The sequence below is a fragment of the Aethalodelphis obliquidens genome, unplaced genomic scaffold, assembly GCF_003676395.1.
Source record: "Aethalodelphis obliquidens isolate GAN/ISIS:26980383/991018 unplaced genomic scaffold, ASM367639v1 scaffold5, whole genome shotgun sequence".
In the NCBI taxonomy this organism is placed as follows: domain Eukaryota; kingdom Metazoa; phylum Chordata; class Mammalia; order Artiodactyla; family Delphinidae; genus Aethalodelphis; species Aethalodelphis obliquidens.
This window is the reverse complement of record NW_020837949.1, coordinates 56,324,985-56,352,006: the sequence shown is the minus strand read 5'-3', so window position 1 is coordinate 56,352,006 and position 27,022 is coordinate 56,324,985. Positions and strand designations below refer to the sequence as shown.

The 27,022-nt window shown below is 36.0% G+C and overlaps 1 protein-coding gene across 4 annotated transcripts in view; it reads right to left on the bottom strand.

The window, feature by feature from the left end:
* Positions 1 to 27,022, bottom strand: part of VPS50 (VPS50 subunit of EARP/GARPII complex) — a 135,864-nt gene that overhangs the window by 108,065 nt on the left and 777 nt on the right. For all 4 annotated transcript variants that reach the window (XR_003431988.1, XR_003431989.1, XR_003431990.1 and 1 more), the window contains exons 2-8: positions 20,170 to 20,238; positions 7,688 to 7,810; positions 4,703 to 4,774; positions 2,487 to 2,540; positions 1,608 to 1,678; positions 718 to 835; positions 599 to 634 (exon numbers count right to left, since the gene is read on the bottom strand). Coding sequence is in view for 1 of the 4 variants with exons in the window: in XM_027102470.1 (XP_026958271.1) it covers positions 599 to 634; positions 718 to 835; positions 1,608 to 1,678; positions 2,487 to 2,540; positions 4,703 to 4,774; positions 7,688 to 7,810; positions 20,170 to 20,238 (543 nt within the window). In the remaining 3 variants the exon portion in view is untranslated. The remainder of the gene's footprint in view (positions 1 to 598; positions 635 to 717; positions 836 to 1,607; positions 1,679 to 2,486; positions 2,541 to 4,702; positions 4,775 to 7,687; positions 7,811 to 20,169; positions 20,239 to 27,022) is intronic.

Here is a 27,022-nt window from a genome sequence, read left to right as displayed (position 1 = left end):
GAAGTAATACAGTGATTACACAGAAAATCATTAAAAAAAGTTCCTGAAGTTCATATCTAAATTCAACAAAGGCAATTCAAACCACAGGGGATGCTGAGATGATGACAAAGTACCTACCCAAAGGTGCTCGAGTATTATGGGGAAACACGTAATACATTAGGCTTTGGTGAAACTTATAGCAGAAGTATACAGACAATGCTAAGAAAGCATCAAACAGAAAACAGATAGCTCACTCAGAAAATCAATTAATATATGAGACACCAAACATAACTAATCTATGACATACTCCTCAAATCACTACTTTATGTTAGACACAAAAGATAATTTCATTGCTATTTGGGCACAGATATAATCAAAAGATACTGAAGTTAACACTCCCACATTGCTACAAACTGAACATTTCCCCCAATAATTTTTTCTAAATGAAGTATATCATATCAATAGAAGAAGATGCACTACAGCAAGTTCCTTTATATGTCTAAAAATGCTCTTCATACCATATACCAATTTGAGAAAAATGCACATCTGAATTTTTTTCACAATAATTCTCTATTTAATATTATTAGGATCACCAAATTTCCAAGCCTTGTAAACTTACCTCCAGCATTTCACTTAAGCGGACATCTGTTCTTTGCTGAAAAGAACATAAATCAAAAGGTAAAATCTGTTTCAACCATAAAATTAAGCTTTAACTTTTAAAAAGTAACCTGTATATACCAATGTTTTTATAGTTCTCAGAGATTTCAGAAGTCCAATCAGCAACTGACGTTTCCTTTGATTTGCAAGAAGGCCTAAACTAGCTTGAGTAAAACCTTCCTTTGCAATATTCAAGTGTCTGTAAAAGTGAAAAATAAATAGTTAAGTTTTTCTAGTATAATAAGAACACTATCCACACAGAACAATTAGGCAATTAATGAGATAGTATCCTGAATTGCTCTTAAATTTGGGGACTGTGAGCACTATTTGACAAATTTATTCAACGGCTCAAACTAAACCAGCATTACTTGAAGCATGGTGGGTGGTCTGATACCAATCTTCAAACTGTTACTGATCTACCACAAAAGTACAGAAATTGAGAACAAGCATTTAAAAACATGTAGAAGAAAAGTTGACAAAACAATTTTATGCTTGATGAATCTAATAATAAAAAAAATTTTTAAACACACAGAGCAAAAGTTAACACAATAATTTTATGCTTGATGAATCTGATAATAGAAAAAATGAGACTATTTTATATGTGTTTGGTTGGGTCTTTTTAAATTCATTTTCCTAGAAATTTGTTTTTATTGCATTTTACAAAAACAATAGTCTGTAACAAGTTGGAAATTAAAAAAGAAAAAAAAAAGAAAACTGGTTCTTCACCAAAGACAGTTTGAGAAGCACGGATTTAAGCAACACAAAAATAATAACATTTTTAATCCATAACAAGATTTAAAGACATTTCTCACAGACCTTCTTAGTGCAGTTTTTAGACCATTATATATGTTCAGTTAATGAATGGCATTCTATAAACCGCAATCATCATAAAAAAATCAATTTTCCATAACAGTTTCAGAGTTTCTCTTAAATGTTACTCAGCTTGAACAAAGTGTCATCAAATGCAATACCTCCTCCCATTTGTGCAGATAACAGCAGCTAACTGAAGACCTGTCTGTAATGAGGTAACTCTTTCAAGTTCCTATGGAAAGATTAGGTGTAGGTTACTGTTTGAAGCATTTTATTTTTCTTTCTTATTGGTATGGTTCTCTAACAAAAACTTTAGTGGGCTTCAAAGAAAAGCCTGCTTGGAAAACAAAGTAGCAACAAAAATACCTGAACTTGAACATTGTTGGTATATTTTTCCACAAAATTATTTTAAATAACCACTTTCAATTGATTTTCACAATGGCATGTAACAAAATATTTAGGCAGTATTGTTTATAAGGAAATCTAGACCCAACCTCTTTAGACGGGCGTAAATAAACACTAATAATATATCCGTTTAAATGTTTCTATCCAACAGAATTTCATGAGGTAATCAAGGATATGACAAATATGATTTGTTTGCTAAGATGCTTTGACAATGAATGTCTTCATTTGAACACTGTTAAGATATTTCAATGGATTTTGAAGTCTCTTATTTTCTGATGAAAGGGCAGATTCAGCTAGACAGTTCCAATTTTATCTTATTTTAAAGGCAGACTGAGCAGTCATTATTAATGATCTATGAGTTACAAAGTGCACTGAAGCAATTTTCATTGGCTCTTCAAGTTAGGAAAACCAAATAGATTACTTTGGAATCAAATATAAAAACTCTTCCACTTCTTGCAGTTTGGTAAATTCCCCAAATGAGAGAAAAAAAACATACATATACACAACCCAAATAGAGTTAATATGCTGCTATAAACTACAGACAAAAGAATAAACTAAAATATTTCAAGTTCCAAGTATAAGTCACTCAAACATTTTTAATATTTTACTATTAAAAATAACAAATGTTATCCTACCTTTACATAAGCAGGCTGTTTTTCAAGGATTAAATCTGCTACTTTTTTAGAGACCTATAAGAACATGCAATCAAACAAAGGAAATAAAAGAAAAAGCCTCATGCTTCCTATTACATTCTACATTTAAAATTTTAGCAAGAATATTCCATAGGTCTTCCTAATAACCTCTACAGCAAATACTGGCATGCATTGGCCACGTACATTTCTTTGGCTATGAAATTAGTACAAGAGATATAGCATGTAGCACAGTACTTGGTCCTTAATAGAAACTCAATATGTGGTCATTATTATTGTTAATAACATGAGTATCTGCTTTAACTAACATGCACAAAAGTATAACCATTTTTAAGGGTACAGGATTTGCTTTAAAAAAGATAGACTTGTTAAGATAAATAAATGTTTAATCTACTGAATTTATGGAAATTTTATCTGGGAAACAGAACACCCTTTAAATCCTTTGTACCGCGTAAGAAGACAAACAGCAGTTTGGTCCACTACTTCTGAAAAACAGGAAGCGTGTTTTCTGGAGCGCTCTGAAGATACCTAAGGTTTCTTGGTCAGTTCCATGAAAAACGGTAACATATGCGAGTTAGAATTATAATGATTTTGAACATGAGCCTCTTATTTCACAATTTCAGGAGCCCCTGTAGGACTACACTACAGAGGTACCATGTCCAGCATGAAGCATGGCACACCAATGGTATTTAGTGAATATCTGCTCAAGAAACACAACTGTATCCCCTTCCCCAAGCCAACTGAGAACAAAACACTACACATACATTCAAAGATTGCGTTCTTTCATGTTTTCTTAATCTGCTATGAATTTGTATAGATTTGTATAGATATGAATGTGTATAGATGTACACGGACAGAAACCCACCTAATTTTACCAAATTGGGGATTGTTATCACTTTATTTATTTATTTATTTGGGTCATTGCCTTTTTTTTTTTTTGAGTTATGGGTTTTTCATTTTTTTTGTTTTAAATAGACCATGTAGTTATTGTTAGTCTACACTGTGCTAGGCAGTATACTGACTGCTTTTCCTACATTATCTCAATTAGTACTTATGACAATCTACTGAAATGGGTTACATGCTTCATTTTCCCGATGAGTAATCTTAAACATAGCAGTAATTCACCCACAGTTAGTAAGCTGCAAGGTCAGGATTCAAGGCCAGGTTGATTAAATTCCAAAGGCCACTGTGCTACACAGCCCTTGTGGTGGGGTTCATCCCCAAAAGAATACTACCACATAAAGTACAGAGATGGAGGAGTACATATTTAAATATGCTGAAACCAGGAGAAGGCAAAAGGTGCCACCATCTACTGAACTCTAATTCTCCAAAAACACAACATATTTTTACCACACAACCCTCTAGTGCTCAAGGCCCTTCCCCACACCAATGCTGCTACCCCCAGGGAGATCCAAGCACCCACTGAGACATCTGGGTGTAACACTAAAGAAAGAGAAGTATATCCTCCTTTATTTGTCAGATGTATTGTTAAAGATCATACCTTAAATTAAAATGGCTAAATTTATTACAATTGCTCTTTCGGTATTAAAAAATTAACAAGACCACTTACTACCATTACTTAATCTTCTACAGTACAGTCTAAGTTTTATAAAAGGAATTCAGCCTAACACAAGGAAAATACAAAATCACAGAATTTTACGGCATTAGAGAAAATGCAGGCCCAACCCAACCCATTACTTCACAGATGAAACAAGAGATTTAGCAAGGTTAAGTGACTTGCCCAACATCACACGATTAAATAGTGACAGCAATTCAGATTTAATGAATCTTAACCCTGTAATCTCTTTGGACCTATTTCAACTAGAAGTGGGAGCCTTTATTCTGAGATAAGAAAGCTCCATCATAAAACTATGGGTAGGAAAGTCATGCATGCATGACAAGGAGTAATCTAGAAAGGTACTTAGTAATCGGAAAAAAAAGTTCAAAATTCTTTGATCACGTTTAGAATTCCAGAGAAAGAACTCCAAGTTCTAGAAGCACATCTATCAAGGTAATGTGAGGGAAACTGAATAGACAATAAATTTGAATAAGTATAAATGCATCATTTGAGTCAAAGTCATGTTAAATAATAAGGTTTGTTTAAAATGTTAGTATATTAGTTAAACAATAAAACCTGCAAACGTTACACCTCTCTGTTGTGTTTCATTTACAGTTTTGTCAGAAATGTGTTTTTTACTTACTGCAGCTTGCTGTTGTTTTAACTTGTCTCTGTACTCCTCTAAGTCTTGCAAATTGAGAACAGGAGGGAGCTTCTAAAAAAAAAAATCCATAAATAAAGAGTAAAAAATCAATTGTTTAATTTGGTTTCATTTACCTGCACACCTGACTTAGGAACTACAACCTGCACATACAAAATGGTGTCACATCCCACTCCTCCCATCCTCCCCACCTCCCCACTAGACTCCAGACACAAAAGCCTGTATCTCTGTTACCCAACCCCCTGGTACTCAAGTTCCATCCCTCACCCAGCCCTGTTATCTCCACTGCTGCCACCTCCAAACTCCTGGAATCCCCACTACCACCGGGACTCCGGCCCCTGAGCTGGGAAACACTGCTTCCACAAACTGCAACAGGAGAATGTGAGAAAGTCCTAACCCTTATCCCCCACTCTACCAGCCACCATATATCCCTACTCGTCCAGAACTCAAAACATATTTCCCCTCTGATATACTATGAATGGTAACTAAGCACTACAGTGTGATAGTGACAGTTGTTGGAGTACATTCTGGATTATACATACTCTGGAGGATAGTATGGAAACTAACAAAAATGCATTCCATTGTGTAGATGGGAAACTCCCAAGTTAGACGTCAAGTCTCAGTCAACTGATGATGAAATTTCAGAATACGTTGGGTACTAACTCTGCATGTACTGCAATATGAAGTACATATGCATACTGCAATCGGTTTCATCTAAAACACGAATTTTACTATTCTTTTTTTGCAGTTCTTATAAATGTAAAATGCCAATGTTACAAACAATTATGATATTAAGCTGCATGAGCTGCTTGTAAATTTTGGAGATTAATACTTTGTCAGTTGCTTCGTTTGCAAATATTTTCTCCAATTCTGAGGATTGTCTTTTCGTCTTGTTTATGGTTTCTTTTGCTGTGCAAAAGCTTTGAAGTTTCATAAGGTCCCATTCGTTTATTTTTGCTTTTATTTCCATTTCTCTAGGAGGTGGGTCAGAAAGGATCTTGCTGTGATTTATGTCAGGATCTTGCTGTGATTTATGTCATAGAGTGTTCTGCCTATGTTTTCCCCTAAGAGTTTGATAGCGTCTGGCCTTACATTTAGGTCTTTAATCCATTTTCAGTTTATTTTTGTGTATGGTGTTAGGGAGTGTTCTAATTTCATTCTTTTACGTGTAGCTGTCCAGTTTTCCCAGCACCATTTATTGAAGAGGCTGTCTTTTCTCCATTGTATATTCTTGCCTCCTTTAACAAAGACAATGTGACCATACGTGCGTGGGTTTATCTCTGGGCTTTCTATTCTGTTCCATTTATCTGTATTTCTGTTTTTGTGCCAGTACCATACTATCTTGATTACGGTACCTTTGTAGTATAGTCTGAAGTCATACACCCCAGCAATCCCACTACGGGGCATATACCCTGAGAAAACCATAATTCAAAAAGTGACATGTTGGGCTTCCCTGGTGGTGCAGTGGTTGAGAATCTGCCTGCTAAGGCAGGGGACATGGGTTTGAGCCCTGATCTGGGAGGATCCCACATGCCGCAGAGCAACTAGGCCCGTGAGCCACAACTACTGAGCCTGCGCGTATGGAGCCTGTGCTCCACAACAAGAGAGGCCGCGATAGTGAGAGGCCCGTGCACCACGATGTAGAGTGGCCCCCACTTGCCACAACTAGAGAAAGCCCTCGCACAGAAACAAAGACCCAACACAGCAAAAATAAATAAATTTTTAAAATGACATGTACCACAATGTTCATTGCAGCACTATTTTAGCCAGGACATGGAAGCAAACTAAGTGTCCATCGACAGATGAATGGATAAAGAAGTTGTGGCACATATATATAATGGAATATTACTCAGCCATAAAAAGAAATGAAATTGAGTTATTTGTAGTGAGGTGGATGGACCTAGAGTCTGTCGTACAGAGTGAAATCAGAAAGAGAAAAACAAATACTGTATACTAACACATATATATGGACTCTAAAAAAAAAAAGGTTCTAAGGAACCTAAGGGCAGGACAGGAATAAAGACACAGACGTAGAGAATAGACTTGAGGACACAGGGAGGGGGAAGGGTAAGCTGGGACGCAGTGAGAGAGTGGCACTGACATATATACACTATTACATGTAAAACAGATAGCTAGTGGGAAGCAGCCGCATAGCACAGGTAGATCAGCTCTGTGCTTTGTGACCACCTAGAGGGGTGGGATAGGGAGGATGGGAGGGAGACGCAAGAGGGAGGGGATATGGGGATATATGTATATGTATAGATGATTCACTTTGTTATACGGCAGAAACTAACACAACATTGTAAAGCAATTATACTCCAAAAAAGATGTTAAAAAAATAAATTAAAAAAAAATTAAGGCATGGGGTATTTATTATGACTAAACAATTATGTAAATATACTTTCATGATTAAAAGTCTCAGAGCTTTCCCTGGGCTTCCTTGGTGGCACAGTGGTTGAGAGCCCGCCTGCCGATGCAGGGGACACGGGTTTGTGCCCTGGTCCAGGAAGATCCCGCATGCCGCAGAGCGGCTGGGCCCGTGAGCCATGGCCACTGAGCCTGCGCGTCCAGAGCCTGTGCTCCACAACGGGAGAGGCCACAGCAGTGAGAGGTCCGTGTACCGCAAAAAAAAAAAAAAAAAAAAAGTCTCAGAGCTTTCCCAAACATATTTAGCCAACATAAAATAAGATAGAGACAGCATACTAACATATTGTGTGATAACAGTTAAAAACCAAAAATACAAAAATGTTTCCTGGACCAATATTCTATAGCTGCACTTAATTTTTCATTTTTAAAAATACTCTCATCTTTAAACAATGCTGATAGTTTAGTCACAATATGGTCATCATAGACCCAGTCCTGGTATCAAAAAACTACAATGCCCCTAAAAGGCACTCATATCTCACTCACAAATTCAGTCACTGAACAAAATAAGCTTTAGATAGGTTAATGAATTTTTTTTTTTACCTCCAGCTCATATTTAACAATATCAAATGAGTCCGTAGAAAAATACACTTGTTCGATACTATTAATTAGTTCTTGTTCAGCTTGAGGATCACTAGGTTGTTCTCGAAGTTCTCGAAATTCCTCCTTTAAGGGAAAGGAAACCACAATTATAGTACTTGTAACTGTTATAATTCTATCTGCACGGACATAAATAATCATCTGTCTTAACACTGACAATTCTCCCAGGAAACATTCTGACCAAAGAGACAAACTAATAGAAAACAGGAAAGTTCATGGAAAATTAGTAAACAGCCGAACACTAAAAACTACCCATCTACTGGAGGGAAAAACGAGCCAGTTTGAAGATCTAGATTTTATTTTCAATTCCGTGCATGCCAACTAGCAGCTGAGAGAATTTAGATGTTTAACAAAAGGAAAAAACAAAGAGACTACCTAATATCTATCATATATACATATCACATATATATACGTTTTCATCATCTAACAATGTTCTAAATCTCTCTCACCACAGATAACCAGCGTACATCTCAGTGACTTTCAGGTCACAATTAGTACTGGAACCCTGAACAGCAGAAATCCTTCTGCTGAAAATCTCACTGCTTGGCTAAGAAATACTGGTTCCAGAAACGGTTCACAAGATTAGTTCTGTAATTTTATGTCTAGAAAAGGTTCACAAGTTTAGCTCTGTAATTCCGTGAGGCTTCCTTCAAGGTGTACTGATACTACAATTAATGAACTGATTATGAACCTAAAGCTCTGAGTTTGATAAAATGCTTGCTTTCTAATGATAGAGTATGGGGCTTCTATGGATTTATACAACAAAAAAAGAGCTTAACAGACAAATCCCTACCCTTAATGTCAGCATCCTTATCCTATGCAAGTTCACTGCATAATTGGATAAACCTTCAGTTAACTGGAAAATTTCAATAACTCGGATACCCACTCTCTGACACACTCAATCAAGACATTATTATAGACATAATTTAGTCATTCAGTTTTTTTATTAAAATTAATCTCAAATACATTTAAGTACCCAAAAAGAAACTAGTATTGGGACTTCCCTGGTGGCACAGTGGTTAAGAATCCGCCTGCTAATGCAGGGGACACGGGTTCAAGCCCTGGTCCGGGAAGATCCCACATGCTGGGGAGCAACTAAGTCTGTGTGCCACAACCACTGAGCCTGCGCTCTAGAGCCCACGAGCCGCAACTACTGAAGCCCGCGTGCCCTGGCACCTGTGCTCTGCAACAAGAGAAGCCACCGCAATGAGAAGCCCGCACATCTCAATGAAGAGTAGCCCCCGCTCACCACAAATAGAGAAAGCCTGTGCACAGCAATGAAGACTCAACACAGCCAAAAAAAATAAGTAAATTTTTTGAAAAAGAAACTAGTATTTAAAATCATTTTACAATCAAAATAATACTTAACAAAAATTCTTAATGAATCATCACTAATTAAATACACAAAAATTATATGGTTAATTTGAGGACAATATTTTCCAAATAGAGATACTCTAGATTATTTTATGGCAGGGCTAGTTTTCATTTATAAAAAAGAGCCTAGCTTATATATCTTTTAGATTTTAATTTATATTTTAAATTGATAAAATTATTACTATAAATTCCTCTAGGTATATTCAAACTAAAAGAAAATATGAGAGCAATAAATCTGAAACTTAAGAGAATACTTAACTGTTTACATTTAAACAATAAATTGAAAAGAGAAGGCAAAGTCATATAAAAACTAAACCTGCAGAATTAAAAGTGCATGAAAAAGAAAATGCGTCTTTGGTACCAAAACTCAACTTATAAGAATACACTAAGCAAAAAAAAAAAAAAAAGTTTAAAGACAGCCATCACTGATTTAGCATGCAATTAGATACTATGAGTACACTAAGAAATCCAGCATCCTAACAGTGGAGCTGTATTTCGGTGGGGATTTATCTACAACCCACTAATCTGTGTAGCACCTTGGACAATGGCACTGAAGAGGTTTAAGAGCCATGGGTTAAACCCACACCATTTGTGGAAGGGTTCCCAACTAGTTCGCCTATCCACAGGCAACCTCCCTGCATCCAGTGGAAATCTGAATCGACAGTGAGACATGAAATAGAAAAAGAGATGAGAAATTCCTGGCAATCTCTCTCCCTAAAGGGTCATAGGCATTTGAAATACCAGCTTCAGATGCTGCAAGCTGAGGGAAGGAATAAAGCCCAAGTGAGGATATAGCAATGTTGCCTCCCCCTAGTAATTGCATAGCACCACCAGCAAATAAATGTACTTGGTACTATTCACAAAAAAATTGAAGATTACAAAAATTGCTAAGAATGAAAACCATCAGATATGAAACAAGCCAGGAATTCAAACAGACTGCAATGAATGAGCACTTTCATCTCAAATGTGTAAATGCCAATGGCATGTAACTACATGCTGTTCTCCCTATACAACCTAATTGATTGTTCTAAAGGTAAAGACACTTGGGTTTTAGCTGCAACTGTTATTAACCTTGGACAACTTACTTAGTCTCTTCATGCCTAGTTTTTTTTCACCTGTAAAGGACATACATACATACACACACACTCAAAACGACAGTGAAACAAATATCCAAAGTTATTAAAAATGTCAAAGGGAAAGCATGATTTCATTTATAAATATTTCACAAGTGCACGTTTCACAAGTGTGATGAATCTGTAAAAAAGAGTACAATCTGTATATGCATATAAAAAGGTCAAATGCCATTCCTTCCTAGAGAACTAAGCAATTATATCACAGAGAGCAGACAAACTCATATAATTTCAAATAAGTGACATGTAACACTTGACACTCTAAGTAACCTGGACTAAGGAGAGAGATAAAACCAAGAAAGGCAGAAAAAGAAACATAGCACACAAAGCAGAATTCAAAAACAAAAACAAATGTCCAACACCATATCCCTATAAAATACTCTCTCCTTTCAGACAACTTAGTGCTCCTGTGTGAAAACATACATCTGAACTCAGACAAACTCCATTCTGCCTAGAATCCCAATCACCGTGTTCCTGTTAATCCCACTGCACTGGCTGTCTGTAAGACTTTGCTGCTACCCAATCATTCTCTAAACGTTTCATAGCTGTTAGTGCTGACAGCTCGATCAGATTACACACTTCTTGAGAACTGAGGTTTCTCCTTATTCTCCATCATTATGTTCCAAAGTGCCAAGGCACAATGTAGATAAAAATCATGAATCAAACTAAAATTAATTTACAGTGAACTGTATAAAAAAAGGAATATATGAACAAAAGGAAAGGAAGAGACAACATGTTCTTGTTTTGATAGTCAAAATTTTCCACAAACTCTTAAGGAAAGGCTTCTTTCTTCTAACTAGAAATAACAATAAATGTAAAATGATTTTAGGGATATTTTATGCATGTAAATTAGAATAAACAAAAACAGCTAGCTAGCATATTCTTAAAACAATTACTCCATAATTTTGCCATTACATAAACTGGTTTTCTAGGGTTGGAGATGCACAAAAATACATAATTCTTCATGTAAAAGAGAACCAGTTTTGCAAGCCAATATAAATGTATGAGGCAAAATTTTACATAAACAAAATGAACAAAAGATATCCTACAAAAAATTTTTAAAGGCACAATCAAGGGAATAGAATAACAAATGAAACTCCTTATACCATATTAAAATATGTAATGCTTTTAAAAGTTACCAAGAAGATTAGATGCTTTAACGATGTTTGGTAATAAAATATTTCAGTCTTACAGACTGATATTAATAAAATTTTTTAAAGAATTGTTATAGTAAAGTTTATGACACATAGTAACTAATAAATACATATTATAATTAATAATAGTGCTATAAATGCTCTACAAACTTTGAAAATCCAAAAATAATATGTCAACAACTACAGACCATCAAATGTGCCACAACTTGCCTGCTGATGGTAGGTAATCAACTACACCTAAAGAGTACATGAACATCACCCCAGAATTAAAGCTGGAGAAAAACTACAGTTAAAGTAATGAGTTTAATTGTAAAGGAGATAAAAACAAAAGTACAAATGTCAAAAAAGAACAAATCAAACCTCTCTCCCATACTATCATCAGTAAATAACCTGCCTATTGTCAAACCTCTAGTATTATCTTTCCCGGTCAAGTCATATATTTTAATTTAACAATTTCTTTTAAAATTCCCACTATGTAAAAATTCTCTGTATTAGGTCGTACAGAAACAAAGATGAGTAAAATACAAATCTTCCCACAAATAGCTGCTGAAGTAATAGGAGTGGGTTAGACGAATAAACAATGACGATGCAGGGCAGAACATAAAGGAAATACAAACAAAATGAAGGGCATCAAAGGATAGTGAGTTCACATCTGATGGAAGAGGCGGCATTTAGAGAATATGAGAAAAGGTAAAATTTCAAATATTAGAAATTGGGGGAATAAGGTTACAAAATATAAAGCAAAGCAAAAGTAAAAACAGTGGAGTGGGAAAGCATACAACAGATTAAGGAATAGAGGATGGCTTCCCGCAGGGCAGAAAAATGTCATGGGGGAGAGATGTTTTTAAAATTCAACACACTTTTATATATACTAAAACCATATTTTTCCTTTACTAAAAATATCTTAACACATATCACTGTGCCAGATACTGTAACCAAAAAGTAAGCATAAACATTAAATATTTTCTTAACATAGTAAACCAAGCAGGAATATTTTAGGAAAACTGGCAGATAACGAAGAAGTCATTCAATACTTTAGAGGCTGTCTTTTCCAGCAGTCACAATACACTATAAGGTTGCATATAATACATACTACCTATCCTATTCTTCTATTTTGATCATCTCCAAGATAAAGCTACGTGAACATACATATAAAAATGCATATCGTAAATGTAACTTTATGAAAAATAAAGAAAAACAATCATAAACATTTAAGCCAACATCTTTGATTTTAGCCAAGCTATTTTTCCTCTCAACGTAACAACAAAAGGTTATATGAGAACTGGGGATTCAACTCTATAAAACAATTAGAGCCCTCAACTGTAAGGTGTTATAAAACATTTCCAATATATTTATGGTTTCTAAAGAAACCAGGCTATAATTTTACAAAGCTATTTCCCACCTAAGAGCTCGCCTCTTAAGGGAATGCATTCATGTTTAGGAGGGAAAAGAAAGACTGCAAATTTTATATTTAATGACTACTTTCAAATTACCCAAAATACCACACTAATTAAAAACATCAATCCAAGCTCAGACTTTCAATCCTATTCACTCTTATAAATGTAAAAAGTTAGTTGTGACGGCTTAACAGTTCTCCTTAATATTATTCAATTCAATATTCTCTTTGAAAAGGAATTTCATTTTTAAACCCACAGAACAGCCTGGAAACTTATCATCTGCAGTAGTAAGTTTTTATTCGAACAAAAGATGAATGCAAAAATCTTCATTTCACAGGTCAGGTTTCAAAACCCCGAAGAAAATACATAGTAGAATAAAAAAAAAATGCAAACCAACTTCCATCTCTGTACTTAGCTTATTAGACCATAGTTCACATTATATACCGGAATAAATGCAGAATTCATTGTGTTGGGAGGGAGAAAGGAAGGGAGTAAAGGAAGAAAGTTTGCTCTTGTAAAGCATGAATTTGGGTTTGCCAAGACAAAAGCTTTATTTTTCTGTTTGCATTTTTCATCAGTCAACAAAAATAGCTATTCTAAAAACAGAAACCATAGTCTTACCAAAGTTAACATCACATTAGAGCTCTAATTGAGAGCAAAATATGTTTATCTATCAAAAACTACACAGAGCTTAAAGAACAAAGACATGAAGTTTTCAATAGGCAATCAGTATGATAAAGATCATAAATCACTGAACAAAAACAGGTTTTCTGTTTCCAAATGAAATAGGATTCAAGATCACAAACACCCTAAAACTATACATATACCATGTACGTTTATAATGAACTGGCAGATGTCTGATTATGTGGGGAAATGGCACATTTCCTTAAAATCCCACTAGAACAATAATAATCCATCAAAGCAGCCGTTTCATCAGTTTGTGTGTGTGTTTTAAATAAAACAGAACTTTTCAAGCCAACCCTGCTTTTCTTCAGGCTCTCAGTGCCATCTAGTGGAATATTACTAGGGTTACAATTTCAAAGGAGGTTTCAGCAAAATGATTTACAGAAGATTTTTATAAAAGGTTACTCAAGTGGCATTATTTTAATCCAGCTTTATACTTAAGTGATAAAAATAATGTATTTTAATCCTTTCTTCAAAATAACAACATTCCAAATATACACATATTTGTTTTTAAAGAAACAGATCTTGAAGGAAAACTGATTTTATTCATGGAAATGTACTGAATTACTAACACATACTAAAAATCACAAAACTGGAAAGCAAAACTTTCATATTTGATACTCTGCCAAATATTTTTATTTACTTCTCTTATTCAATAGTTATGCTATTTTAACAAGTATTTTCCTAAATTTATTTCTATGAAAAAGAAAACATTAAAGATAATAGCTTTGGAGACATCAAATATATAAATTTTTTTAAAAGCTATCTTTAAAAATTTCTCAACTTCAATGAAAACTATCAAGCTATTTGCCACATGCCTGTCTAGCTAAAGCTGAAGAAAAGACACGTAAGCTGAAGCACAGACAGAAAAGTCCAGTGTATAAGTCTTAATTTACGGTTTTCTGGTTTTTTAGTTTTCAAACACCTCATCAGACCTCTCCTTAAAAGAAGAAATACTATCTATTTTGAGAAAAGACATCACAGCACCTTCAATCCCAGTGTTTAATGACCCCAGTCTTTCCAATTCCTACACCTTCTACATCCAATAAAATTCTCAGTCCTAAATCCTACTTTTAAAATGTCTCTCAAATTTAACCCTTCTCCATTTCCTAAACCTCATACTCTTTATCTTCTTAATTAGCATCCTGGTCTAGGATTGCCACTCAAATATCTCTGTACCCTAGTTATCTTTCTAAAACAAATTAATCACCAACTCTAGAAGACCCCGCACTCACATCTACCTACCCCTAATCCTCTCCTAGCTGTGCTACCACTGTGCATACCTTAGTATAGATCTCTACTATACTCCTCTGCAATTATCTATTTTTGCTTGTCTCTCCTACTCAGGTTCAGGTAGGAATAGAGTCTTGTACCTCTTTGCATCTTCAAAACTTAGTAACAGCCTGGCTCAATAAATGATTGCCAAATGCACTGCGTAAATGATCTTTCATGATTTGCTACGAAAGAAGGGTTAAGAATATCAAAGCATCTGAAGCCAAGAGAAGCATAATTTCACTAATGGTTAAAAAGAACACAGTTAAATATTTTTAGCCATGAATGCCTAAGAAAAAGTCTAAATGATTCTGCAGATCCATGGTTAGAGTCCCTCTTGGTACCACCTGCAGAAGACACCTGTCTTAAATGAAACATAATCCTAAATTGAAATTTAGTGATTTATCCCAATCACTAAAGCTAAAAAAGTCTCCTAGTCATAAATTTCAACACTAATCCTGTCTAAATCAGATAGCAATAGACTCATCAGTTTATTCTTTTGACTGTATTTTTGTCTTCTCTCTCCTACAAATATTACAATGAAGATAGTATAAAATATCAGAGCTAAAACGGCTCTTAAATATCATCTAGTTCGGGCTTCCCTGGTGGCGCAGTGGCTGAGAGTCCGCCTGCCGTTGCAGGGGACACGGGTTCGTGCCCTGGTCCGGGAGGATCCCACGTGCCGCGGAGCGGCTGGGCCCGTGAGCCGTGGCCGCTGAGCCTGCGCGTCCGGAGCCCGTGCTCCGCAACGGGAGAATCCACAACAGTGACAGGCCCACGTACCGCAAAAATATATATATCATCTAGTTTTCACATGTTTTCACAGATGAGCACGCTGGGGCACAAAGCTATTAAAATGACTTCCCTTTAATAAGCTGAATGTTTAAGTCAATACTTGAACCTAGCTCTCTTGGCTCTTATTCCAGCACTTTCCTCATGTTTTGGTAAAGTTCTGAAAATAAAGCTCTGTAATTAGTGTGGTTTTAGGATTCTTTTCATGGATTCTAAGAAGTCGGTCAAATCCATTTATCTTACTTCACAGAAGTATTTAAAAGCTAGAAAACACTCTGCCCAAACTCCCAGAATATTATATAATAGAAATGCTACAGAGTAGGTAGGTACTCAATAAATATTTATGGAATAAATTAAGTATACAAACAAAAATACTTATATTTAGACAAATATATTTTCAGGTTTTGACTGCAACAGCTATTTCTTTTGTCTCCTCACCCTATATTTTTCTTTGATTAAGAAAATCAAAGGCATAGTTAAGCCAATCATGCAAGAGTAAACGTAGCTGAATCCTATTTGTATTTACAAGTCAATAAAGTCAAGGCCTTAAAAAACAAAACAACCAACCAAAAAAACCCCTTATCTTTAAAGAATCATATCAGAAGGCAGTATTTCAGTAAAAATTCATAAACAATATTCATATTAGTACTTTTTTTCAGGTTTACGATATATAAATATTATAGAAGCACTGTGGAAAGTTTACTTAAGATGTTTACTTAAGTTTTACTTAAGATATAGATTTATAAGGTTCTGATATTTTTATTTTTTAATTGGGATTCAACAAATCCTCTCAAACACAGTCCCAATAAGTTCTATAACTACCAACCATGTGGCTATTACAATTATTATATAACAAATGTTGGTCTTAATTCTTCATAATTCTATAACCAATTATCTAAAAATCTTTCACATAATTCAAACAATATACATTTCCTTAAATGGATAACAAGTTTAGTCAGTAAATACAATATAGATTAATTTCTTATATCCTTACCTCTGCATGAAAAGCCCATTAATTTGAAAACAACAGAATCCATTTACCAGGAATGAAATTTTAGGTCATCACTAACTCTTCATTCTACTTTTTCCCACAAAAATTGTCAATAAAACTTACAATATTTTATCTAGAACGTCTCCTGTATTCCTGTTCTTTCTCCTCATCGCGTCCTCAGCTTGGCCGATGGTTCCCAAACATGGCTCCACACCGGAATCAGCTGGGGATATTTAAACGCTACCGACGCCTGGCTCCACCCCCCACGCCGTGATTTAATTGGACTGGGGTACGGCCTGGGTACCGGTGATTCTAATGTGCAGCAAAGTTTGGGCACCATTAACCTTGGCTCTGAACTATTTAAGCTAAGATTTTTTTAATCTGCTCAAAAGTTTCCTTCCCTATAGCAAATTCTGAAAAGAATCCTTTCTTTTTTTTACTTTCTGTACTATTTTCTCCACCAAAATTCCAATTTTCCAATATATGGATTATTATTTGACTCACATCTCCTCTTAAAATGGGATATAGTGTCATCTTATCTCTAAAATGCAGAAATTGTACCAGATGATTTCTAAGGTTTCTTCCCACTCAGAATTTATATAGTTCTCAAGAAAAAAAAATCAATAGTACTTTCTGGATTATCAAGCTCACCTGACTCCCTTCTTCAGTTCTCCTTAACTACCCTCCTTTTCCTAATGAGTCGAACCATATGAAATCTGCCAATATTAGACCATTTCTAATCTAAAACAGCCATTTCATATGCTCCATCTTAATATTTCCCTCCTACTTATCCTTTATACAAGAACATTTTAATGTAACACCCAAGCTAAACTTTCTTTCTTGAAAACCCCAATGAAATCTCAATTCCTTGTTAAAACTTAGAAAAATATGATGACAAGAACAGGAAAAAGAAATGGGTCCATTCCTGAAGACGAAAGATGCCTTTTTTTAACTGTTCTACCTATACTTGAGAGATAGAGCTATTAAATAAATTAATGTTTAAAAGCTTCTCTATACAAGTATTTACATTGAACACTTAAACAGTGTAAATTGATTTTTTGTTTGTTTTTTACTTTTCCCACTGGAATATCAGGGGAATCCAAGCTAAAATAATGCTTTTTTTAAATTGAGGTATAATTGAGGTACAACAATATATTAGTTTCAGGTGTACAAAATAATCATTTGATATTTGCATATATTGCAAAATGATCACCACAATAGGTCTAGTTAACACCTGTCACCATAAACAGTTACAGAATTTTTAGAGAAAATTAAATTTATATGTATGACCTAACTATAAAGTAACATCTAAATTGTGAAACACAGCATTATGTTTCAGCATCCAAGTTATACTAAGCTATGCTGTGTAAGGAATTTCTGAACGTGAGCCTTCTTAATTCTTAGTTTCAGTACTGACTGTGAACTTCAACCACATCAAACTTAATCTACTGACTGGAGCTTTGCCACTCTCCAGACCCAGCAATTCAATTTCTCAAAACCACCCAGAGTAGCTCACCCTGCAGTACTTGAAATGTTTCCAGAGAGAGCACAGAGAGAATAGACACAAAAAACTCAAAAGGCTTTCTTAGTATAAGGCTAAATTTAAGCTGAGGGCATTGATGCTAATTTTACCATTAGCTGTTTTACAGTTTAACTCAATTAGCTTCTTAGTGTCAATCAGCCCACTGCCCTAGGCTTAATCATCACCTGAACCATTTACACTTGCTGACCTTGTGATTCCAGACTGGCCTCTCTAGCCAGAGCCCATCATCTTAAAAGTATACACTGCTATACATATACACGTATCTATTCTTTTTCAAATTCTCTTCCCATTTACGTTATTACAGAATATTGAGTAGAATTCCCTGTGCATTAATCAACTATACTCCAATATAAAATAAAATTTTTTAAAAACTTAAAAAATAAAAAATCTTTTTTTTTTAAATAAAGAGTATACACCGCTGATCACTGATGGGGAGAGGGTGCGGAGTCAGTAAGAATACTATGTAATGAAATCATTATAAATTCTCTACCTACCGCTACTGGGAAAACATCACAGACTCATGGTTTAAAGACAACAGAAAGTTCCTATGCAATACATTCATGTATTTTTTAAAGAGGCTCACATCAATTTTACTCTGGTTCTGAAATATCTAATGCAATCCACTTCAAGGCATGTTCATAATGCCTGATAATCATTTCTTTAAGTCAAAGAAATACAGAGAATTATCTGTCAATTAGGATTTATGGTTATCTTTCCCAATTTTATCACATCCAACAGTCTTTTCTAAAATTATATAAAACTATTCAAAATGCCTCTTTATAGCTTCTGAGCCATTTCATGCAAAAGCGTTGGTTAGAATTTTATCATATTTGTATCTGACCTAATGTAAAAGCTAAGCAGTAAATACAAAATTCACTTTAGGGGGCAAGGCGCCTCAAAGAGGTGGGAAATCATCCTCCTAAGCAGCTGACACTGAGGTGTGATAAGAGGCCGTAGGATTGCTGATCTAGAGAAACAAGCCCTGTGTATTAAGTTGCCAGACACAGGAAACAAACAGTAGTTTCAAATATGATCCTCAAATTGAAAACCACAAGAGCAGACATTCAAAACAGGCTTTGATCTGCGATACAGCTGCTATACATGGAGGCAGCTGTGAGTGGCGAGGCCCCGGAGAGTGAGAGAGCAGGGATTTATTTATTTAACAATGGCTAATATTTCTCCTGAGGGGAAGCCAGCTAGCTTTCAAATGACACCTATTAAATTTGTAGACTGCGAAGTTCACATGAATATCAGGGGATTAAAATCCAAAATATCTACAATTTAGCATAAGCTGTGCTTTAGCTACTTACTCAAAAATCTCTGCTCCAGGGACTTCCCTGGTGGCACAGTGGTTAAGAAGCCACCTGCCAATGCAGGGGACACGGGTTTGAGCCCTGGTCCAGGAAGATCCCACATGCCACGGAGCAACTAAGCCCGTGAGCCACAACTACTGAGCCTGCGCTCTAGAGCCCACGAGCCACAACTACTGAGCCCGTGCCACAACTACTGAAACCCACGCACCTAGAGCCCATGCTCTGCAACAAGAGAAGCCACCTTAATGAGAAGCCGGTGCACCGCAACAAAGAGGAGCCCCTACTTGCTGCAACTAGGGAAAACCCGCATGCAGCAACAAAGACCCAATGCAGCCAAAAGTAAATAAATAAATTTATAAAATAAAAAGAAAAATCTCTGCTCCATAACAAAAACATAATTTACTATGATTTTTGGCTCAGTGTTACAGCATAAAAAGTAAGCCATTTCATTTTAGTTATCCAAATTACAGCAGATGAATCAATAAGTTTCATTTATAGATATATAACTGCTTTCAGGCAAAGAATTTGATACAATAATAAACTCTAAATTTATCAATTTCGCATTTTCTGCTTCACTATAATGAATCATACTGCATCCCAATGAGTAATGAAAGCAAAAACAAGCCCCAAGCCTACTGCATTATAAAACTTTACCTAGCTCATCGTAACAACCATCTGCCTGTGGGAAGGAAAAGCTTCTGTGAATCAATTATCCAAAGGCAACAATATTTTCTTAAGGAAGTGAAAAGTCGCGCTCACTCATGTAACTCAATACCTTTCCAGGGATCCGGAGACTCTCAATGGCACCAACATCACTGAGGCTCTCTGGGGGACTTTTCAGACCCTTAAAAAAAAAATAACATAAAAGGAATTTTAATTGTGCTGCAGAACTGTAACATGATAGAATATACTTATTGAAATAGAAATCACCTTTTTAAAAACAGAAATTTTCCTGCTTTAAAATAGATAGAACATATGTTTCTAAAAACAATTGTCACAACGCATATAGTACTATACTATTATTAAATCAAGTAAAGATTTACTTTCGGAAATTTAAAATAAAATTACTATATGGCACCTTTATACCTAACGGTTGAAGTCTAACTTAACCATGATTCAAAAACAACAAAAAGAAACTTGGGTGACAAAAAGCATTCTATAAAAGCACTTATCTATTAATCATGACCAAATGCACGTGGTAAAAAGGTCCAAGCATTATGACCCACAGATATAATATACCAACTGACTGAGCTAACCAAAGATTTTTAAATAATGATAATTGCTTAGTTAATACATAAGTAATCCCTAGATTTTATCATTTCTCAGCAATGCACCCAATTTATACTACATAATTGAGACTTAAATCTCACATCTCACTGCTTTAGCTCTTTATAGAAAGTAACTGGTACTTTCTATATTCACATCAAATGAGGGATTCTGAAAGTCTCATTTGTACCAGGGAAAGTTATCAAGACAGAAAGAAGTCAGCCATTTAAATTTTCTTTAAAAGCCTCTTTTTAACATAGTCTATTCAAAGCAGACACCTAAATTCCCTGTAATATTAGTCTATAAGCAAAATTAGCTGGTACATGAACTTGAGGAGAGATTTACTCTACTGTCAAGTTTCTGTCCTTTAGATACTCTATATTGGCTTTTTGGTGTCCTTGGTAACCAAAATACATGTTATGTTTAGGTTGATTATTTGGGTCTTAGAGTAGAACTTGCTCATTTTTAAATTATAGAGGTGTGTATTTTCTCTTCCCTATTATAAAATACCACCAGTCATAGCTACAATTTTTTATGACAAGGTGCTCTAACCTCATCCCCAATCTTCCATTATCCCCAGAATACCGCCCTTCTTTGTCTCTCTCTCTCTCTCTCTCATACTCTCTCTCTCTCTCTCACTCTCACACACACACACACACACACACACACACACGCACACACACACCACCCTCTAAAGAAACCAAACCAATACTCCACTTTCAGAACTCCTCTATGAAGTTTTCCTAAATCTTACGTTTCAAAGAAACATAATTTCTCAGTAATGCTCATGGATCATCTCCATCAACATTACCCAGGGAAGTTTTTAAACATAAAACTTTCACATAAAACTTCTAGGTCCCACCACAGAGCTAATAAATAGGTATTTCTAGATTAGGACCAGGAGTTGCATTTTAACAAGCAACCTGGATGACTACTATAATCTCTAATGTTTTAGAAACCCCACTAGACATTTCCCAACACCTCTGCCAAAGTAGTGAAGTTTTAAATATTAAATATATATATCTCTCAGACCCAAGAGAAGGGAAAGACCAAGTCCTCTATTGGCCTTTATAGCCCAGGAGCTAGCACAGTTCCAGGAACAGAGTAAGCACCAAAGAAATTAGTAAATTATTTGGAGTCTTAGGCTCGAATCTCTAATTAGACCATCGTTCCCATGGGAATATGCAACTGACTTTAAAATGAAGTTTCTAGGGAAGTCTGCAGGAATAAGAAAAGCATACTGAGGCTAAAAGTCTTACAATGAGTGAGAAAATAAAAGTACAAAACTACTCTTGTGTGTTTGTTCTTCCTTGTCCCAATTACTCACCAAGAGTCATCACAAGGGCATAGCACCAAAAGTGGTAAAGAAGGCAAGGTTGGGTTATGAAATAAACTTCTCTATACATTATATACACACACTTATATACACTCAAACATATACACATACATGAGAGTAAAACTTCATAATTTGATTCAAAATCACGACCACCCCGAAATACCTTTTAAAAAAATAATTGCCATGACTTTTAAACAAACATTTTAAAAAGTATAGATTTGTTTAACCACTCCAATAAATTCTTGAAGGAATATATCAGGTGTAATTTTCTCTTTCCCCAGAGTTACTCAGTAAAGAAAACAATGCCTAAAACAAGTAAACAAGTGGTATATACCAATATCTAGAAAAAGGCCTTGCCTCCAAATTAGTTACCACACATGATAATTTGCTACTAATACATGACAACTTCACACCAAAGGTACAAAATAAAAGTAATAAAAATTGGAAACCCTATGTACATGTTAGGAAGCAGGGGATTCACAGAATGTCTTCTGCAGACAACCTGCCTGTCATCATAGTCTAATGATGGTGACAGTAACTCACGGGCTGTTATAAGGGATAAAGGAGATAACATATATGAGAGGCCAAAAATGGTGTCTTGTACATGGTAAGCACTCTTCAAGTGTTGACCATTATTCTGAATGTCACAGAGAAATGCTTTTTTTAATCTTATCAAAACAGAAATAAAGAATTAAGTAAATGTCTCAAAGTACAATATGACTCACCTGTATTTTAGGATTACAGATCCTCAACCCTTTGATTAGGAATTTTATAGATTTCTACTAACAAATATGAAGTCAGCATTTTTATTTTATCTTCGCCTCTTTAAAGCAGGAAGTCATGGTTATAAGTGCAGTACTCTGCCTTTATTAAATTAAAACTTTCACTATAATCATTAACCATTATTTGATTTTCTTTTGTATTTGATTTTTGTTTTCATAATTTCCCCAGTTTAAATTTATATAAAATCATCATAAATAATACCTGTCTTTGCAACTTTATTTCTTTGCCCAAATCAGATTACACTTCAGACTACTTCTGTTTTGTCCCTATGAATACTCAATTTCCATTTATGAGACCAGCAACTTACATCCCAATGATCAAAAGGAGCCTGTGAGATGATTTGTGATTCCTTTTCTTTTCAGAAAAAGTTTCAGCAAAACTCAACAGAGTGTTTATATGCAGCCCTCAGTTTCTCTCAAACCCACCCTAATCAGGCTTTCCCCCTCACCACTCCACAGAAGCGCTGTTGTCAGGTCACCGACGACCTTATCGCTGCTCAGTCCAAAGGCTCATTCTTATTCTCACCTTCCACGGCCCATCTGTAGCATTTAACACAGCTGATCACTCCCTCTTCTTGTAAATTCTTTACGTGGCTTCCAGGACCCACTCGATTTGGATGTTCTCTATCCAACAAATATTTATTGAGCATCTGCTACAGGGCAGGTGCTCTTCGGGTTGCAGCAGACTGCTCACTTCACTGGCTGCTCCTTCTCAATCCGCCTTCCTAGATCCACCTCTTCTCCCGACCTTGAAACACTGAATCCTCAAAAGCTCCAACTGTGGACTCGTTTTATTTCTACAATCACTCCATTGGTGATCTTAGTCAATTTGTATACCCTCTTTATTCTCATAACTCCTAAATTTTTATCTATACCCTGAATTTGTCCTCAGAAATTCAGGCCTTTAGCCAACTGCCTATTTTCTTTCTCCAAATATCCAAGAGGCTTTGAAATGAACAAGTCTTAAAACTTTCTCCCTTCCTTCAATCTGTTCCTCTCTCAGTCTTACCCACCTCACTAAATGGCAATTCCATTCTTCCAATTGCTGGGGCCAAACCATTTGGAGTCAACCTTGAAGCTTCTCTTTCTCTCACAGCCCAAATCCAATCTATTAAGAAATCCTGTCAACTCCACATTTACGATACATCCACAATCTGATCTCTTCTCAACACGTCCACCACTTAGCACCCTGAGTGAGGTCCATACCGTATCTCACTTGGATTACTGCATTAGCATCCTTATTGGTCTCCCTGGCCTTGCTATGGGTGAAGAGAAAAGTAGAGGAGATGAGATGAGGATGAGGGTCTATGTGATCAGGCTTCCTGCCCTCAGCTCTCTGACCTCATCTCCTACTACTTCTCTCCTCACTCACTTCACTCCACCCACACCGCCCTTTGCTGCTCCTCAAACATGCTCCTGCCTCAAGGCTTCCGCATCTGCTTTTCCTTCCACCCAGAATGCTCCTTCCCAGACATCCTCAGAGTTTACTCCCTCACCTCCTTCAGGTTTTTACTCAAATGTCACCTTCTCAGTGAGGCCTTCCATGGCCACCCTATCTAAAATTATAAATGACCCCAAATTGCCAATAACTCCCAGGATTCCCTATCCTCTATTCCTCCAAAGCATGTATCACCACGTCTGCCTTAGCACTTGGTTTTGTTAACTGCTACATCCCCCAAACTTAGATGGTGCCTGGCACATAGTGTTAAATAATCATTTGTTGAATGAACTGAAACAACAGAGCCCAGCATAATGGAGAAAGCAGAACAATAGAGCTCATCTAAATAAAGAGCGCTAACAAAGCCTGCTCTACACTCTCCTTCAAACCAAGATCCTTGGAAAGCTGAAATGCCAAAAACTCTAAGTTTCATAGACCTTAATTTCACATCTCTCCACATCAACAACAATATACTATCAGCATATTCTTTAGCCTCACAAAAAAGAAACATCTTTATGTATATTTATTTGTAATACTACTATATTTAACCTAACAACAAACAGTACAAATAAAATCCCCAATGTAACTCTAGGCAGCACCCTACTTCCTACCTCACAGATTCATGAAATGTGTATTAATAATGATTAAACACATGGAAGTCAAGCCATAAACAAATATAATTAGGATGACTTTTAAAATATGTGTGAAACTCTGAATTTTACCTCACCTTTTACACAGTGTAGTTCCAGCTTTTGGTATGTGCTCTTTAGTTTAGTTTTTTTTTTTTTTTTATCCCAACTAACCACAGATTTTACTGCTCAATCCAATAAACAACTGATTGAGGCTGAAGAGTTCATTTTCAGAACAATTTCACTACATTTAAGAGACATAAACTTATTATCACTGGTATCTGGACTTCTGTACTTTTCTCTCCCACTCACTATTACAAAATAGGGTTAGAAAACAAACCAACCAGGACTTCCCAGTGGTTGAGAATCCGCCTGCCAATGCAGGCGACACAGGTTCAAGCCCTGGTCTGGGAAGATCCCACATGCCATGGAGCAACTAAGCCCGTGAGCCACAACTACTGAGACTGCACTCTACAGCCCGCGAGTAACAACTACTGAGCCCACGTGCTGCAACTACTGAAACCCATGCACCTAGAGCCCGTGCTCCGCAACAAGAGAAGCCACCACAATGAGAAGCCCGCACACCACAACGAAGAGTAGCCCCTGCTCACCGCAACTAGAGAAAGCCCGTGCACAGTAACAAAGACCCAATGCAGCCAAAAATAAAATTAAAAAATTTATTTTTTAAAAAAAGAAAACAAACTAATCAAAGTTGCTATACAATGATGACAGTATCAACTGTGCTAAACTGCCAGCAAGCAACAGGAGAGAGCACCAAACTTAGCTGAGGCACAAAAGTCCAAATTCAGCATCCCAGAGGCAGTTTAGGGGTATTGGTGGCATAATGTACAAAGCTGTATATTGTTTTAAAAATCAAATGCAGGACTTCCCTGATAGTGCAGTGGTTAAGAATCCACCTGCAAATGCAGGGGACAAGGGTTCAAACCCTGGTCCAGGAAGATCCCACATGGCGCAGAGCAACTAAGCCCGTGCGCCACAACTACTGAGCCTGCACTCCAGAGCCCGCAAGCCACAACTATTGAGCCCGCGAGCCACAACTATTGAGCCCACGTGCCACAACTATTGAAGCCCGTGCACCTAGAGCCCGTGCTCTGAAACAAGAGAAGCCACCGCAATGAGAAGCCCACGCACTGCAACAAAGAGTAGCCCCCGCTCGCTGCAACTAGAGAAAGCCCGTGCGCAGCAATGAAGACCCAATGCAGTCAAAAATAAATAAAATTATTTTTTAAAAAAATCAAACGGATACCAAAGTCAGCCTGAAATCAACTATTGTTTGAATTACTGCTGGCTTCCAGTTTTCCCGCTTTCCAACCATCAATTCAGTCACTGAGATGATCTCTATGATCATGCACTTCTTTGATAAGGCACAGGAACTGTGGTAACTCCTTTATCTCTTTACCTTGATCATATCATATACACATCACCACTAGGAAAGCCCCATGTGATACATGTTATCATTCGTATTTTAAAGATGTGAAAACAGATGCTCAAAAAAGTTAGGTAAGTTGCTCAAGGTCACACAGCTACTACAGGATGGAGCAGGACTCAAACCTATCCTAAAAAAAGAAGTGTTACGAAGCATAAGACCAGGACTCAACAAATGTGAGGAACTGCCAACTGTTATTACACACTTAATTAAATCTCTTATTATTCACAGAACTTCTAAATTTTATTTTCATGACATTAACAATATAATTTGACAGAAGTAAAATAAACACATAGGATTCGTGTATTCTTCACCAGAGATCTACAATTTGTAATCTATTCAGCTATCTCTCAAATTCTAAACTATCAAATAAGAATTTAATTTGGCATTTGTAGTCTTTTTTTAATCAACAAAAAAATTCACAAATGAACCTTTCACTAAATGATCATCCTCCACATTCTCCAAAGTTCCCAAAATCACACTGATTTAAAACTTTAATCTAAATTACCCTTCTCTCATATAAAAATAATAAAGAATGGCCAATTCTAGTAAAATCTTAGAGTTGAAATAAATAAAGGTATCTAAAACCAAAGCATAATCAATAAGTACATAAAAGTAAGTTTCTGTCACTTCTGATTTGAAGGAAGCTGACACATTATTAGGAAGTCCCTAACATTTATGAGATGAGACAGAAAACAGCCAAAGTTTTTATTCATGAATTAGCATTCTG